The sequence below is a fragment of the Mus caroli genome, chromosome 7, assembly GCF_900094665.2.
Source record: "Mus caroli chromosome 7, CAROLI_EIJ_v1.1, whole genome shotgun sequence".
NCBI classification, from domain to species: Eukaryota; Metazoa; Chordata; class Mammalia; order Rodentia; family Muridae; genus Mus; species Mus caroli.
Genome location: NC_034576.1, coordinates 128,375,017 through 128,389,283, shown reverse-complemented (window position 1 = coordinate 128,389,283; position 14,267 = coordinate 128,375,017). Strand labels below are relative to the sequence as shown.

Sequence of the window (14,267 nt, the reverse complement as noted above, 5' to 3'; positions counted from 1 at the left end):
GAAAGAAAAACGAAAAACAAAGAAAAAGAAAAAAAAAGAGCCTCTGCTCCGCGGTGCTGAGATAAAAGGTTTAAGTCGCCGCCACACCTAGTGGGTTTTTTTTTTTTTTTTTTTTTTTTTTTTTATGTTTTGTTTTCAAGACTAACGGTATTAAAGGCATGTGCCACCAGCCAGATTGAGTTTGTTGTTGTTGGTTTATGATAAGGTTCCTCTGTGTAGCCCTGGTCATCCGGGAACTTGCTCAGTAAACCAGGCTGGCCTCGACCACAGAGAATGGCTGCCTCTGTCTCTTTAGTGCTGGGATTAGAGCCATGTGCCAGTTTTGGTGCAGGGTACATTGCAGTTCGTTGGTTCTGAGCCTCCGCCTGTCCTACAGGAGAGACACCAGAGGGCGCGAGGACACAAGTCTTGGTTGGAGGAAAACTCGTTGTGGCCATAGACAAAACATCCTCTTCCTCCTAAGCTATAGGCATCTTTTCTTGGAGGCAGGGTCTCACTCAGTATGTAGCCCTGGCTGACCTGGAATTCGCTATGTAAACCAGGCTGTCCTTGAAATCGCAAAGATCTCCGTCCTTCTGCCTTCTCCTGGGACTAAAGGTATGCGCTACTACGTCCGACTCTATAGGAATCTAAATGTCCACAGAAAGCTCATGATTGGTAAACAAAAGGAGGCAGCTGCTCGCCGCTATTCATCCAACAATTCCTGAGCAATGAAGCCATCAGCCAGTCATTGAAGAAGAAAGAGGAAACAACTCACTAGCATCTGTAGAGATGTAGTATTTCCAAATAATCCACTATCTCGTGTAATGACATGAAATCGGATAAATGGGCGATAATCTAGGGCGATTGATTACGCCAGTTTGCGAGGCCCCCTGGAGGCTGCTGGTGGAAGTAGGAACGAGCGTCGGGTTACCAAAGCGGAGGAGCCCTAGAAACCCTGGAGGCTTCCGTAGGCGGTGACAGGTCACGTGTTCAATCCTTGCACCGGGTGACTTTCTCCGGTAGGGCTCCGGTGTCACATGACCTGCTCTTGGGCAACATGGCGGCAGTTGTGTTGCTGAGCTTGGACTGAGCAACAGCGAGTGTGGCGCGCTCCTTCCCGGGCTGAGGAGTGCGTCAGCGTGAGAAGAGGGACTGGGTCCTGGTTTTCCTGCTCCTGTCCCAGCGTCACCTGCACCTCCTGTGTGCTCTCCTCTGTCGGAACCAGAGGGAATGACGAAGCCCAGGGCTTTTCGCAGTGGTGCACTGTGCATCGGACCACGCTCCTAGGCGACAGTGGGCAAGTCTTCTCGCAGTCCTTTCTCCAACCTCCTTCCGTCGGAGGTAGGACCGAAGCGTGGGCGGTTGCGATTCTCCAGGGACCATGGCCGGGTCCGACACGGCGCCCTTCCTCAGCCAAGCAGATGACCCTGATGACGGGCCAGCGCCCGGCCATCCGGGGTTGCCAGGACCCATGGGGAATCCAAAGTCCGGGGAACTCGAGGTCCCAGACTGTGAGGGGCTACAGCGCATCACTGGCTTATCTCGGGGCCATTCGACCCTCATAGTGGTGGTTCTGTGCTACATTAACCTCCTGAACTACATGGACCGCTTCACCGTGGCTGGTACGCACTGATGCTCCGAAGAAGGGATATAGGCAAGGGAGAAGTTCCCCAGGATAGGCTCGCCTCTTGGCGCTCATTCTTTGTTTTTTCTTTCCAGGGGTTCTTACAGACATCGAGCAGTTCTTTAACATCGGAGATGGTAGTACTGGCCTCATCCAGACTGGTGAGTGAGGCTACTGCCCACACAACCCCTCGTTCTTAGTTGCCTCAAGTAGACCTACATGCATGCAGGTTTGTCTAGTGAGGATTTTAGTGGCCGGGGCTCTTGGGCTGTCCAGTTGAGCTGGGACATCGCACAGAGGGAGCCAGCTAGTTACTATGAGTCGGTAGGCAACACACTCATCCTCCTTAAGCCTCATTTTTCTGGTCTGTAGAATGAAGCGAGTAATAAAATGGGCTAGTTCTTTAGACTGGTGTGAGGACTAGGTCATGCCTTGTGTGGCACATAGTAGGCACCAGGATACAATGGCAGGAGTGCTTGGCACTGCTGGGGGGGGGGAGTCTCCATTTCTTTCTGAGAGCCTATTATGTGCTAGGTCCTAGTAGTGTGCCCTAGAAGTGGAAGGGGCCCTACAAGGACGTTCTGTCAGCCGAGGACTAGCCTTGCCTTTCCTATCTGTATCGGGAGAGCTACCTGTATTTTTATCAGAAGAGCTAAGATTTGCCCAGGGTCACATAAGCAAAGAGGTGAATGAGAATTTGAAACAAGGTTTTCAAGTATTTGTTTTTCCTACTCCAGGCCAAAGAGGAACTGGATGGAGGCATTAAGTGTGCAGAAAAGAGACCGAGGTCAAAGGTCCACATGTGTGGATTCTACACTCGTGCACTGAACACGTGTTTTATGCTAGGTTATGGATTAAAGGAGATGCAGCCCTGGCCCACCCGGGAGCTGACACCCTGCTGTGCCTCAGGGGGTTAATTAAAATGGAATAAATTTTCAGATGGATAAGGCTTTTGTAAAAGAAGGGTAGAGCCAGGTGTGGTGGCACACTCCTTTAATCCCAGCACTTGGGAGGCAAAAGGCTGGAGGGTTGCTGTGAGCTTAGGTAGCCTTATGTACACAGTGAGACTTTCTCTCCTCCCCACCCCCAGAAGAAAAAGAAAAGAAAATGACAATCTGGTTGTGTCTGAGTTAGAATTTGAAGCAGTTGGGTTTTTTGTGAAGCTCGGGAGAGAAATGAAAATGTCCCAGATAGACGGGATGTGGGTGCTGAACCCTAATGTGTGTGGTCTTGGCAGTTGCCTTGAAGATGCAGAGAAGGGGGAAAGGAAGGAGGTGGGTTAGATAGGACATTGTGGGGGGTGTAGGGGGTGGATTTGGTTTCAGGCTGGGTAGAAGGGAGGGACTGATGATCCATTCTATAAAGGAAGTTGTAGAAAGTCGTGACCGTGGGCCTGGATCATCCCTCTGGCCCTGATGGGCTACAGGGTTGGGCTGGGGGTGGTGTGCCATCAGTGAGGAGGAGGGTGGCGAATCGCTGGTTAGGCAGCTCTGTACTTTGCTCTCTAACTAGAGGAGTGTGCGTGTGTTAGGGGGTTGCTGAGGGACCTGAATTGGGCGGTGACTCTCTGTTTCCCCCCAGTGTTCATCTCCAGCTACATGGTGTTGGCACCAGTGTTTGGCTACCTGGGTGACAGGTACAATCGAAAGTACCTCATGTGTGGGGGCATTGCCTTCTGGTCCCTGGTGACACTGGGATCATCCTTCATCCCCAGAGAGGTGAGGCCCTGAACTCCCTCCCCACTTCCCATCAGTATTTGCTGTTGTTCTCTACAGTCATTTTGGATTGAGAGTCGGGGAAACCTCCTTGATCTGTACCATCTTCCATTGCCCGCATTACCCTGCCCACTCTACCCTGTTCCCTTTTCTTCTAGAACCTTCTTCCACTCACCACATGGCTTGTCCCTCAGCTGTCTCCCTGCACACCCGAGCATGCGGGTTTTCCTTCCCCCTCTGATCGCTGTGCAGCCATTGTCCTCTCCCTTCCTGGTGTTGGGTTCCTCCTGATCCTGGTGCTAGTGTGGGTGAGAGGGCAGCCGGGGTCAGCTGTCACCTGGCCTGCACTTCCTCAGCTCACCCACCCCCATGTGCTGCCCCTGTCGCTCGGTTGGCTCTGTGGACACATGTTCTCCTGGTTGCTTCATGAGGCCCCATTCTTGGTAGATCTCAGGGGAGCCTCTGACACAGTGACCCACTTCTCCCTTCCAAAAAAAACTCTGAAAACACATGATATCGCATGTTGCAGTTTCTCTGGCTAATGCTTTTGTTGTGACTTTGAAACCTTCCCTATCTGCTGCCCCAGCCCCAGGCCCTAGTGCCCTCAGGCCGTCATGTAGCCTACCTTAGCTCCAGGTATCTTTGGTAAGCAGATTATCCCCAGCTAAGTTCAGTATTCATCATTGGGGAAGTCTTAGGTGGGAAGGAAAGTAGATTTATTTTGCACCTCTTGAGTGCAAAGTCCTCACAGTGTTGTGAACAAACGGTTGTTGTTCCCCTTTTACAGATGAGGAAAGTGAGGCTCAGAGAGGTTAAGCTATTTTCTCAAAGTCACAGCTAGTAAATGGAGCCAGGATTCCAGCCAGGTCTGTGTGACTCCAAACCCAGGCCTCCCTCACTGCCTCTGCTGTTTCTCCAGCACTAGCTGGAGAGGTCTCCTGGGAGGCTGGCTCCAGGGTGGGGTGCCACCTCCCCCCATGTCTCCTTCCCCAGCATTTCTGGCTGCTCCTCCTGACCCGGGGCCTGGTGGGGGTCGGGGAGGCCAGTTACTCCACCATTGCGCCCACCCTGATCGCCGACCTCTTCGTGGCAGACCAGCGGAGTCGGATGCTCAGTATCTTCTACTTTGCCATCCCTGTGGGCAGGTGAGTGGACCTCTGGCCTGACTAGGGCAAGGGCTTGGTGGGCATCTCACTGACTGTGTGCTCCCCTTGCCTCCCTTCCCACAGTGGTCTAGGTTACATTGCTGGCTCCAAAGTGAAAGACGTGGCTGGAGACTGGCACTGGGCTCTACGGGTAAGTCTGATTATAGTGTAGGGAGCCAGCCGCATTCTTAAGGATCTCCCTCTGACCTTGAGATATGCCCTTTAACCCTCCTAAAATGTGTGTGTGTGTGTGTGTGTGTGTGTGTGTGTGTCTGATGGTCAACTTTGGGAAGTTGAGAACTTGGGTAGGGGTCCCCAGATCAGGGTCCTGTCACCCACCAAAGAAGAAGCAATGTCAGGCTTATAAAATTAGGATGTCCCCCAAAGCAAACCCTCTGAAGCCCTCAGCCCCAGCGTCTCAGAACTTATAGATGCTTAAGCCCTTGGGAGCTAAGTTCACACCCCTCAATCAGCATACCCCTGCCCGTGTCCCAAAGCTTGCACTTTTCCCAGGTGACACCAGGTCTAGGGGTGCTGGCCGTCCTGCTGCTGTTCCTGGTGGTCCAGGAGCCCCCAAGAGGAGCTGTGGAGCGCCACTCAGGTTCACCACCCCTGAGCCCCACCTCTTGGTGGGCAGATCTGAAGGCACTGGCACGAAAGTGAGTTCACCCCTTCCATCTCTGAGGCTCAGCGGGGCCAAGTGTTCTGTCCTGCTAGGAGGCCACGTATCTAGGGCCAGAGATGCAGGCACAGATCACATCCACCGTCTGACAATAGACTAAGGGAGGGAGAGGAGGACACGGCTGTGGGGTCTGACTTCCTCTCAATGTCTGCAGTCCTAGTTTCGTCCTGTCTTCCCTTGGCTTCACTTCTGTGGCCTTTGTCACGGGCTCCCTGGCTCTCTGGGCCCCAGCGTTCCTGCTGCGCTCCCGGGTGGTTCTGGGAGAGACTCCGCCCTGTCTCCCTGGAGATTCATGCTCTTCCTCTGACAGGTACTTGTGAGGGGCTGGGTGGGTGACTGCATGTAGGGGGCTCGTGAAGGGAGTTCACACTCAGGCCAGGAGAGTGTAAATCCTGACTGTACCAGCTACCTTCACTCTTGGGAGTCTCTAAGAAATCATGTGATGAGGTAACACATGGGCCCTGGAGTTCTGTGCTGCAGGTATTTGGGTATGAGGGCAGTTGGGATGGACTGCCCTCTCTGGGTCAGAGGGCCTTGCAGAAGGAATAGCTCCCATGCTCCTACCCCACCCCTAGTCTCATCTTTGGACTCATCACTTGCCTGACTGGAGTCCTGGGTGTGGGCCTGGGAGTGGAGATCAGCCGCCGCCTTCGTCGCTTCAACCCTCGGGCTGACCCACTAGTCTGTGCAGCTGGCCTCCTGGGTTCGGCGCCTTTCCTCTTCCTGGCCCTGGCCTGTGCCCGAGGTAGCATCGTGGCCACCTATGTGAGTAGGATACTGGAGTCTGGTGGGTATCTTTGCATGGGAGCAGCAAGGCAGCGTGGTCTTCCTGGGTACCACCATGTTCACGGGGGATGACCACTAGCAACCAACTTCATGTGCAGGGTCAGCCAGCAAAGTAGTTGAGAACAGACCGGAGGTAGAATGCCTCCTTTCAAACCTCAGCTCTGGGCCTTCCCAGCTGGGTGACACTGGCCAGTGAGCATGACCTTGCTCTTTCCTCGGGTGGGAAGTGGTACTGAGGCTGGCACCTGCCTCGTGGGGTGCAATGGGGACTGAGTTACTGGGTAAGCCTGGTTGCCGCGTGATTCTCTTCCACTTCTGCCACCCAGATTTTTATCTTTATTGGGGAGACCCTGTTGTCCATGAACTGGGCCATTGTGGCTGACATCCTGTTGGTGAGTAGCTGGGCAGATACAGGTTAATCCAGAGGCTGATGGGAGCAGAGACGTGGTCGGGAGGTAGCATTTACTCTGGAGTCTGGCTTTTCCCCTTCAAACGTCAACCCTATGTATACTTGAGTCCCGCCACAGAGGGACTGCTGGGCTTGGCCCACCTCACGTCTGCCAGCCCTTAACCTGAGTGAAAATTTGTCATGGACCTACAGTGGGCTTTGGCCTTGGTTTCTCTGGGAACCTACTGAGCTCTTCCTTACCCCTCCCCACCCCCAGTATGTGGTGATCCCAACTCGACGGTCCACGGCTGAGGCCTTCCAGATAGTGCTGTCCCACTTGCTAGGAGATGCAGGGAGCCCTTACCTCATTGGTCTAGTAAGTGCTATCCTTGGCTGGGATGGGATGGTTTTGGGGACCTGGTACTCCCTACCCTGACTGGTGGCATGAGTCTGGCCAAGATTAGACAATAGATGCCTATGGCGCATCTCCCCTTTGGTCCTCTGGATGGGAAGGAAGCCATAGGAAGGATTTGCCTGTTAGGCTGTGGGTCTCACTCACCCTATGACCCAAACATTCCCCTTCCCAGCCTCTGTTTGTTTTCTTGGTCAGTGCTCTGCACCCCCCAGGTCTCTGACTCTCTTCTCCCTGCAGATCTCTGACCGCCTCCGACGGAGCTGGCCCCCTTCCTTCCTGTCCGAGTTCCGGGCTCTGCAGTTCTCGCTCATGCTCTGTGCTTTCGTTGGGGCACTGGGTGGCGCAGCCTTCCTGGGCACAGCCATGTTCATTGAGGATGACCGCCGGCGGGCTCAACTCCACGTGCAGGGTGAGTGAGGGTCACTGTCGGTCCACCTTCACAGTACCACCTGCCTGTCTGTCTGTCTGTCTCCACGTATGCACTCTACAGTTCTCCCTCCACTCAGACTATCCCATCCATTTGTGCCACCAGCTGGGGGCAAGAGTCCCAGCATCCCAGGCTCATCCAGCTTAGCTTTGGGTCTTTCTGGAAGTTGATTGGGCTCTGTCTGTGTGCAGTTCTGAGGGCTCTCCATGCTGCCTGCCTCATCTGTGCCCCTCTGCCTGTGTCCCCTTGCTGGCTCTTATCTTACTGGCCTTGGCTCTGACCCCTTTCTCACAGGTCTGTTGCATGAGTCTGGGCCCTCAGATGACCGGATTGTAGTACCTCAGCGAGGCCGTTCTACCCGAGTCCCCGTGTCCAGCGTGCTCATCTGAGGAGCCGGTGCTTACCCGGCCACTGATGCATCGCAGCTGGGCCTTGGGCCCACCCCAGACGGTTCCCAGGCAGAAGCCCTCACCAGGCCCAGGTCCAAGAAGGAAGCCCTGGGAAATCTCCCAGTTCCCAGACACTACATGGGCAGCCCAGGGAAGAGATGGGAGTCCAGAAATGGGGGAGGGGTGTCCTCTCTACTAGGACAGCCCAAGGGGTTTGGTGCTATTTGTAATGGAATAAAATTTGTAATCAGACTCGACTGGACTGCTTGTCTCTGTGGGTGCCACTGGCCTCAGGGAATATCCGTAGCCCCAGGACTTAGCAGGGGCTGTCAGGCCACCCTGTGGGTAAGTCCCTGTCTTCTGAGCTTGGTAATCTAGAAGGAGGGCTGCTTTTTTTCTGAGTGAGCTGGCTCAGTATGACCGTGACTCACCGTGGTCCCCTGGAAGTCGCTCTCCCAGTAGTTAAGCTTGGGAGCTGGGGGCCCGTGGTGCCCTCAGTGCCCTCGGTCCACACAGGCCCTGGCAGAGCCTCCTTGCAGTTCTCCCACCCGGGGATGGGTAGGGTACCGTGGGCCTGGTTGGCACGTGTCTCCTTTCCTAGTGGAGAGGCTCATCCTGCAGCCTTAGACCCTTCCTCCACACAGGTCCCTCTGCCTCCTCCCCCTTCCCACAACTGGGTGGGGGTGAGTGGGCAGGGGGCAGGCTCAGCCTGCTGAGCAGCCTGATGATTTCCTGCCCTCACCACAGCTTCCTGTCGCACGCGGTGGTGAGCAGGAGAGGCAGGCGGGGAGCAAGAAAGGGGCAGGTACAGCTGGGCACGGGGATCGTGCAGCTGGTAGCTGGGGCACGGGCCCCAGCTCTGGCTCTGGGGCGAGCACCTTTCCAGAGCCAACACTGCTCTCAACTCAGTCCAGCAAGAGAGGGGGGCCATCCAGCCCCGAAAGGACACGGCTGCCTACTGCCAGGCGGATCCCAGACTGGGGCCCGCTTGGTCCCATACCCCTGCTGCCACTCTGTCTCGAGGGGCTGCAGTGCCCCAGGGTCTGGGGCAGGTGCTCTGCAGATGGAAGCAGACGCCCTGAGCCCGGTGGGGCTGGGCCTCCTGCTGCTGCCCTTCTTGGTCACGCTCCTGGCTGCCCTGTGCGTGCGCTGCCGTGAGTTGCCAGGTAAGTGGGGAGCTTTGTGGAAATGGATGGGGGCGGACACTCCATTGGACCCTCATACCCTCCCCAGCCCCTGCACTCTCCACTGTCCCTACCTGGGCCCTGATTGATGGTGAGGGGCCTGAGTTTCTTTGTCCCTGGTGCACCCCGATCCTGACTCGTTGGATCTCTTTCTTCCAGTCTCCTATGACAGTGCTTCCACAGAGAGGTGAGTGGCAAGCCCGTGTCCCTGTGTGTCTTCCCTTGGTTCCACTAAAGGGTTTGGGGCTGGGGCCCTCTTGGCCCTGTACCCAAGCTGTCTCTTTCCTGCCAGTTTGTACCCAAGGAGCATCCTCATCAAACCACCTCGTGAGTTGAGTGTCTCTGGCCCCTCCTCGAGGGTTTTTAAGAGTGTGCGTTTGTCCGTGTTCACCTTTAGCTGTCTGAAGGGCTGTTCCCTGGCTTGGGATGGGGAAAGTGGGAGCCCCAAAGTCTGTCTAGGGCATGGTTTTTCGGGGTCCATTTGTCCTTAGAGGCCTTGATGAGGGTGGGGGGGGTTGTCTGGAGCCATCCCTCAAGCTTCATTCTGTGTCCTCAGAAATAACCGTCCCCCGAACACCTGCTGTTTCCTACCCTCTTGTCACTTCCTACCCACCCCTGAGGCAGCCAGACCTGCTCCCCATCCCGTGAGTATCCCCCAACTCCGTCCCTTGGGTCTACTGTGCCTCTCCACCTTCTAGGATGGGGAGGCGTTTTTTCCTGGTTGTCTTGCTCCCAGAGTCCTACCCAGACGTAATCTCTGACCTTTGGCTTCCAGGAGATCCCCACAGCCCCTTGGGGGTTCCCATCGGATGCCATCTTCCCAGCAGAATTCAGACGATGGTAAGGGTGTAGGGCGCAGGAGGGCTTTGGGGAGGATGTGCAACCTGAGCTAATCCGGTCTTCTTCTTCCTCTCTCTTTGAAGCCAACAGTGTGGCAAGCTACGAGAACCAGGGTGGGTCTGGGGTCTGGGGTAGTGGGTGGGGTGGGGAGGCTGGACCTGTCCGTATCGTGTTAACTCTCCTTTCTCACAGAGCCAGCCTGTAAGAATGTGGACGAAGATGAGGATGAAGACGACTATCCCAACGGCTACCTGTGAGTGGGTAGCGGGGAGGTGACCGTGGACGTTGGGTGCCCTTTATCAACTTCTCATTCCTTCCTTTCTTCCAGAGTGGTGCTGCCTGACAGTAGTCCTGCTGCCGTCCCTGTTGTCTCCTCTGCTCCTGTGCCTAGCAACCCTGACCTTGGAGACAGTGCCGTCTCTGGTGAGTCAGGCTTTCTGTCTACCTCCCTCTGCCATGTGCTGCCAGCTCTCCTCTCTTGCCTCCCTCTCACCTCCATGATGATTGCCGCCCTTCCATTTCCTCCTTCAGACGTTGGGCTTCCTGCTCCTCATCACTTCCGACTGTCTTGTTTTTCCTTCCACCTTTGCTCCTTCGTCTCTGTTGTCTAAGAAATTTCCTGACTCTTTTTGAACCCTGCCATTGAAATTTCATTTCTCCGCTGGGTGTGAGGGCCTACAATCCCAGCGTCAGGAAGCGGTGGCAGGAGGGTTGAATTTGAGGCTAGCCTGGGCTACATAGTGATACCCTCTCTTCAAAAACCAAAACAGCACGACGATCAACAAAAAGAAAACAAAAGAATTTATTTCTCTTATAAATTAGTCCCCCTCCCCTTTTTTGGCATCTCAGTTCTTTTTGTATAGTACACTGTTGTTTCTTGGAAGCAATATCATCTAACGTATCTATAAGAACTTTGATTACATAGCCGGGTGTGGTGGTGGCGCACGCCTTTAATCCCAGCACTCAGGGGGCAGAGGCAGGTGGATTTCTGAGTTTGAGGCCAGCCTGGTCTACAAAGTGAGTTCCAGGACAGCCAGGACTACACTGAGAAACCCTGTCTCAAAAAAAAAACAAAACAAAACAAAAAAACTTTGATTACAGATTGTTTCTCTCTGTGTCTCTATCTCTCTCTGGTTCTGCCTGTCTCTCTGTATCTCTGCCTGTCTCTCTCACACACACTCACTGAAGATTTATTCTGCGTACCACATGGTCTTTGTTTCTCTTGGGCTGCTTTTCTCTGCTTTGGTCTTTCTCCTTCCTTGAGCTTTTCTCAAGTTCTGGTGATCTTCAGTTTTCTATCCTCTTATCTCTGTATAGCATGAGTATCCCTTACCTGAAACACTTTGATATAGATCTGGGAATATTTATAAACATATAATAAATTCTCTTGGGGATGAAACTCAAGATAAAACATGTAATTAATTTATTCATGTTTTATATGAACCATATATGTAATATATACACAGTCTGAAGGTAGGTTTTTGTTTTGTCTTAGTTTTATTGGCATAGAGCTCATTGTATAGTCCTGGATGTTCTGGAACTTGATATTTAGACCACGTAGACTCAAACTCAAATTAAACGTGTAGGTTACCATGCTCAGTCTTTAAGGTAGTTTTATGCAAATTTTAATTAATCTTTTGTATGAAATAGAAGTTTCATGATATTTTCCATTTGTGGTATCACACCAGTATTAAAAGGTTTTGGATTTCGGAATATGATGAATTTTGGAGTTTTAAAAGGAACACCCAACCTTCTGTATTTACCCTAGACTATTATGTCTGTACTCTGGCTCTGTTTTGTTTGAGAAAGAATCTCACTGTATAGCCCTGGCTGCCCTGAAACTCACTTTGTAGATTAGTATGGCCTTTAACTCCAATTGCCTCTGGCTTCTGAGTTCTGGGATTATATGGGATTATAGGCGTATCCCTCTTGCTCCACTTGGTTTTTGTTGGTGGTGGTTTGTTTATTTAGCTTTTTTTAAAGTTTTTCCCCCTCAATACAGCTTTTCTCTATGTATCCTTGGCTGTCCTGGACCTCACTCTGTAGACCAGGCTGTCCTTGAACTCAGAAATCTGCCTGCCTCTACCTCCTGAGTGCTGGGATTAAAGGCGTGCGCCACCACCACCTGGCACTCTTGCTCCATTTGTAACCCAATGACTATACAATGAGTGCCTATGTCAATAAAACCAAGACAAAACAAAAACCTAGCTTCAGACTGTGTATATATGATTTATATAAACCATGAATGACTTAATTCCGTGTAATTTGTCATTTCTCTCCTGAACCCCAGACTGTTTGATCCCTTCCATACGTCCTGGTCTCTCGCTCCTCATTTCCTGGTTATGTCTGCTGACTTTTGCTAGGGATTTAGGGAGCCAATGCAGCAAACTTGCAATGGTAAAAGGATCATTGCTAGGGGCAAAATGACTCATTTTAAGTTCAGTGAGAGACTCTGTCTCAAAGAACTATGGTGGAGTGGCTAAAGCCTCCATGTGCTCCTGAGTGTATGCAGTGGCATAACACACAGAGAGGTACTAAGAGAACTACTGTTAACTGAGGACCTACTCTATGCCCTCGTGGTGTGTACAGCTCATTAGACCTCACAGTTCGTGGGTGCTCTGCTGAGCGTACCCTCTTCCCCTCCTGTCCCTCATGTCTCTCTCTGTACCGTCTCTCTGTGTGCTATGCTAGAGTTTACTTACTTAGATTGATACAATCTTGCTGTTGTGATGCCCAGTCTGTCTTGAGCTCGAGTTAGCGCCTGCCTCGGTCTTCTGAGACCACAGCCTGGCTCAAGGTTGTTAGTAATTGGAACATGGTAGCACATAGCGTATTGCAGGCTCTGTTTTACAATTTATTGTAAATGTATTGCATGGTAGCACATAGCGTATTGCAGGCTCTGTTTTACAATTTATTGTTTATTCCTCGCTCTAGTTCTTCCAGGCAGGTCCTGTTATGAACCTCATTCTACAGACTAGGAAACTGGGGCAGGGAGCATTTAGGTGGCTTATCTGAGGTTAGATAGTTGCTTAGTGCTGGGACTGGGGTTCGAGCCAGTGTATTTGGCTCAGCTTGTCCACATGCCCACATAGAAACCAGGCAACCATGAAACCAGAAAGCAAAAAGCCGTGTAGCATTGTGAGTGACCTTTGTGGGCCCAGGAAGGTGAGGGCAAGGGCTGGTAACATTGAAAAGCCAACAGGTCTGAGAAGAGGGGATGCCAACTGGACCAAGTGTTCCACTTCTTCACAGATCATCAAGGTCTCTGCACTCAGAGCTCCTTGGAGCCCTGCTCCCCAGCCTCACTGCCTGAGTCCTGTGTTGTCTCTGTTCCATTCCCCCAGAGGCTCTGGTCCTGGCTGTCCATCCACCTCCATGGCCCTTGCCCTTGCCCGGGCTTCTTCTCCCCTTGCTTTTCCTGAATATTCTCTCTCTATTGTGAGTCTGCCTCAGGGTTGTGTTAGGAGACTTAGATGTCTGAGCTGGGGGTGGGAGGTGTCTCTGGGGAACAGTGCCTGGCTGAGTGTCTGCTAATAACTGTACTGTAATGGCCGTCCTACAGTGGAGTCGTGTGAAGATTACGTGAATGTTCCTGAGAGTGAGGAGAGCGCAGAGGCGTCTCTGGGTAGGTGACTCTGCACTCCATGCATGGCCCATAGCCTCTCCCTACCCTCTGCATGGCCTGCCCTTCACACCACTGTCCCTGCTGGTTTGTCCCCACAGATGGGAGCCGGGAGTATGTGAATGTGTCCCCAGAGCAGCAGCCAGTGACCAGGGCTGAGCTGGGTGAGTACCAAGGTGTAAGGGGACAGAGGCTGGGGAGCAGCCTTGAGCAGAGAGTCTGTAGGCTGAACGGCAGTCTCCCTCTCTGTCTTTCCCTCTCAGCCTCTGTGAACTCCCAGGAGGTGGAAGATGAAGGAGAAGAGGAAGGGATGGATGGAGAGGAAGCTCCCGACTATGAGAATCTGCAGGAACTTAACTGAAAGCCTAGTGAGTGGTCTCTGTCCCCGCCTTGGGCCTTGGGCCTTCTCTCCAGGACCCCCCAGTGGTTAGGCACATTCTTTGTGGCTCTGGATATCCGAGTGTCTTCATGACTGTCCTCTCTGTCTCCCCTGCCCTGCTGTGTTTCAGCTGCAGCTGTCTGTCCTGAAACTGGACTTGCTGGGGTGTCGCTAAGAGGATCCCATTTGACCTCTGCCTTGCCTACAGCCTGAGAATCTCCCCTAACTTATTGTCACTTTGGGGTCCAGTCTGTGTCCCCAATATTCTGTACCTGCTGATAAAGCCTGAGAATGAATCTAGTTCCAGCCAGACCATGTCATGGAATAAAGGCCATGTGACATAAAGTCTTCTTCTTCTTTTTGTTGTTGCTGTTGTTGTTTGTTTGTTTAACTGGGACAGGGTCTTGCTATGTTGATCAGGCTGGTCTTGAACCTGTGGGTGGTCATCCTGCCTCTGTCTTCCTCGTGCTAGGATTACAGGTGCATACTATAATGTATAGCTTTCAACAGCCCTGTGGGTTTTGGGGTCCTGGAAAGCGGGGTGGTAGTAACCATTGAGGACTACTTTTTCTTTGTGGGATGTTTGTTAAATGTGTGTATACATGACCTTTGGATCTAGGTGTGTGTGTGTGTGTGTGTGTACATACAAGTCTGCAGTCAGAGCATCCAGATGGCTGTCTTTCTGTCTG

General features: G+C 52.6%; 2 protein-coding genes across 2 annotated transcripts; both read left to right on the top strand.

The window, feature by feature from the left end:
- Positions 1 to 499: 499 nt before the first annotated feature.
- On the top strand, positions 500 to 7,810 carry Spns1 (sphingolipid transporter 1 (putative)). Its single transcript, XM_021167125.1, has 12 exons — positions 500 to 1,604; positions 1,702 to 1,767; positions 3,188 to 3,324; positions 4,315 to 4,466; positions 4,551 to 4,617; positions 4,980 to 5,125; positions 5,303 to 5,458; positions 5,724 to 5,913; positions 6,261 to 6,326; positions 6,600 to 6,698; positions 6,975 to 7,146; positions 7,459 to 7,810. The coding sequence occupies exons 1-12, from the start codon at positions 1,364 to 1,366 to the stop codon at positions 7,551 to 7,553; spliced, it is 1,587 nt and encodes a 528-aa protein (XP_021022784.1). The 5' UTR covers positions 500 to 1,363; the 3' UTR covers positions 7,554 to 7,810.
- Positions 7,811 to 8,177: 367 nt separating this feature from the next.
- Positions 8,178 to 13,923, top strand: Lat (linker for activation of T cells). Its single transcript, XM_021168257.2, has 12 exons — positions 8,178 to 8,719; positions 8,897 to 8,924; positions 9,030 to 9,064; positions 9,294 to 9,381; positions 9,513 to 9,577; positions 9,661 to 9,690; positions 9,770 to 9,830; positions 9,906 to 10,000; positions 13,140 to 13,202; positions 13,301 to 13,363; positions 13,463 to 13,567; positions 13,709 to 13,923. The coding sequence occupies exons 1-11, from the start codon at positions 8,278 to 8,280 to the stop codon at positions 13,558 to 13,560; spliced, it is 1,068 nt and encodes a 355-aa protein (XP_021023916.2). The 5' UTR covers positions 8,178 to 8,277; the 3' UTR covers positions 13,561 to 13,567; positions 13,709 to 13,923.
- The last annotated feature ends 344 nt before the right edge of the window (positions 13,924 to 14,267 follow it).

Excerpts from the sequence above, each read along its gene's own strand:
- Lat (XM_021168257.2), top strand. The coding sequence starts at position 8,278 with ATGATTTCCTGCCCTCACCACAGCTTCCTGTCGCACGCGGTGGTGAGC. Across the intron at positions 10,001-13,139 it reads TGGAGACAGTGCCGTCTCTG|TGGAGTCGTGTGAAGATTAC; the intron begins GTGAGTCAGGCT and ends GCCGTCCTACAG. Across the intron at positions 13,203-13,300 it reads GAGCGCAGAGGCGTCTCTGG|ATGGGAGCCGGGAGTATGTG; the intron begins GTAGGTGACTCT and ends TTGTCCCCACAG.
- Spns1 (XM_021167125.1), top strand. The coding sequence starts at position 1,364 with ATGGCCGGGTCCGACACGGCGCCCTTCCTCAGCCAAGCAGATGACCCT. Across the intron at positions 4,467-4,550 it reads TTTGCCATCCCTGTGGGCAG|TGGTCTAGGTTACATTGCTG; the intron begins GTGAGTGGACCT and ends CCCTTCCCACAG. Across the intron at positions 5,126-5,302 it reads CTGAAGGCACTGGCACGAAA|TCCTAGTTTCGTCCTGTCTT; the intron begins GTGAGTTCACCC and ends CAATGTCTGCAG.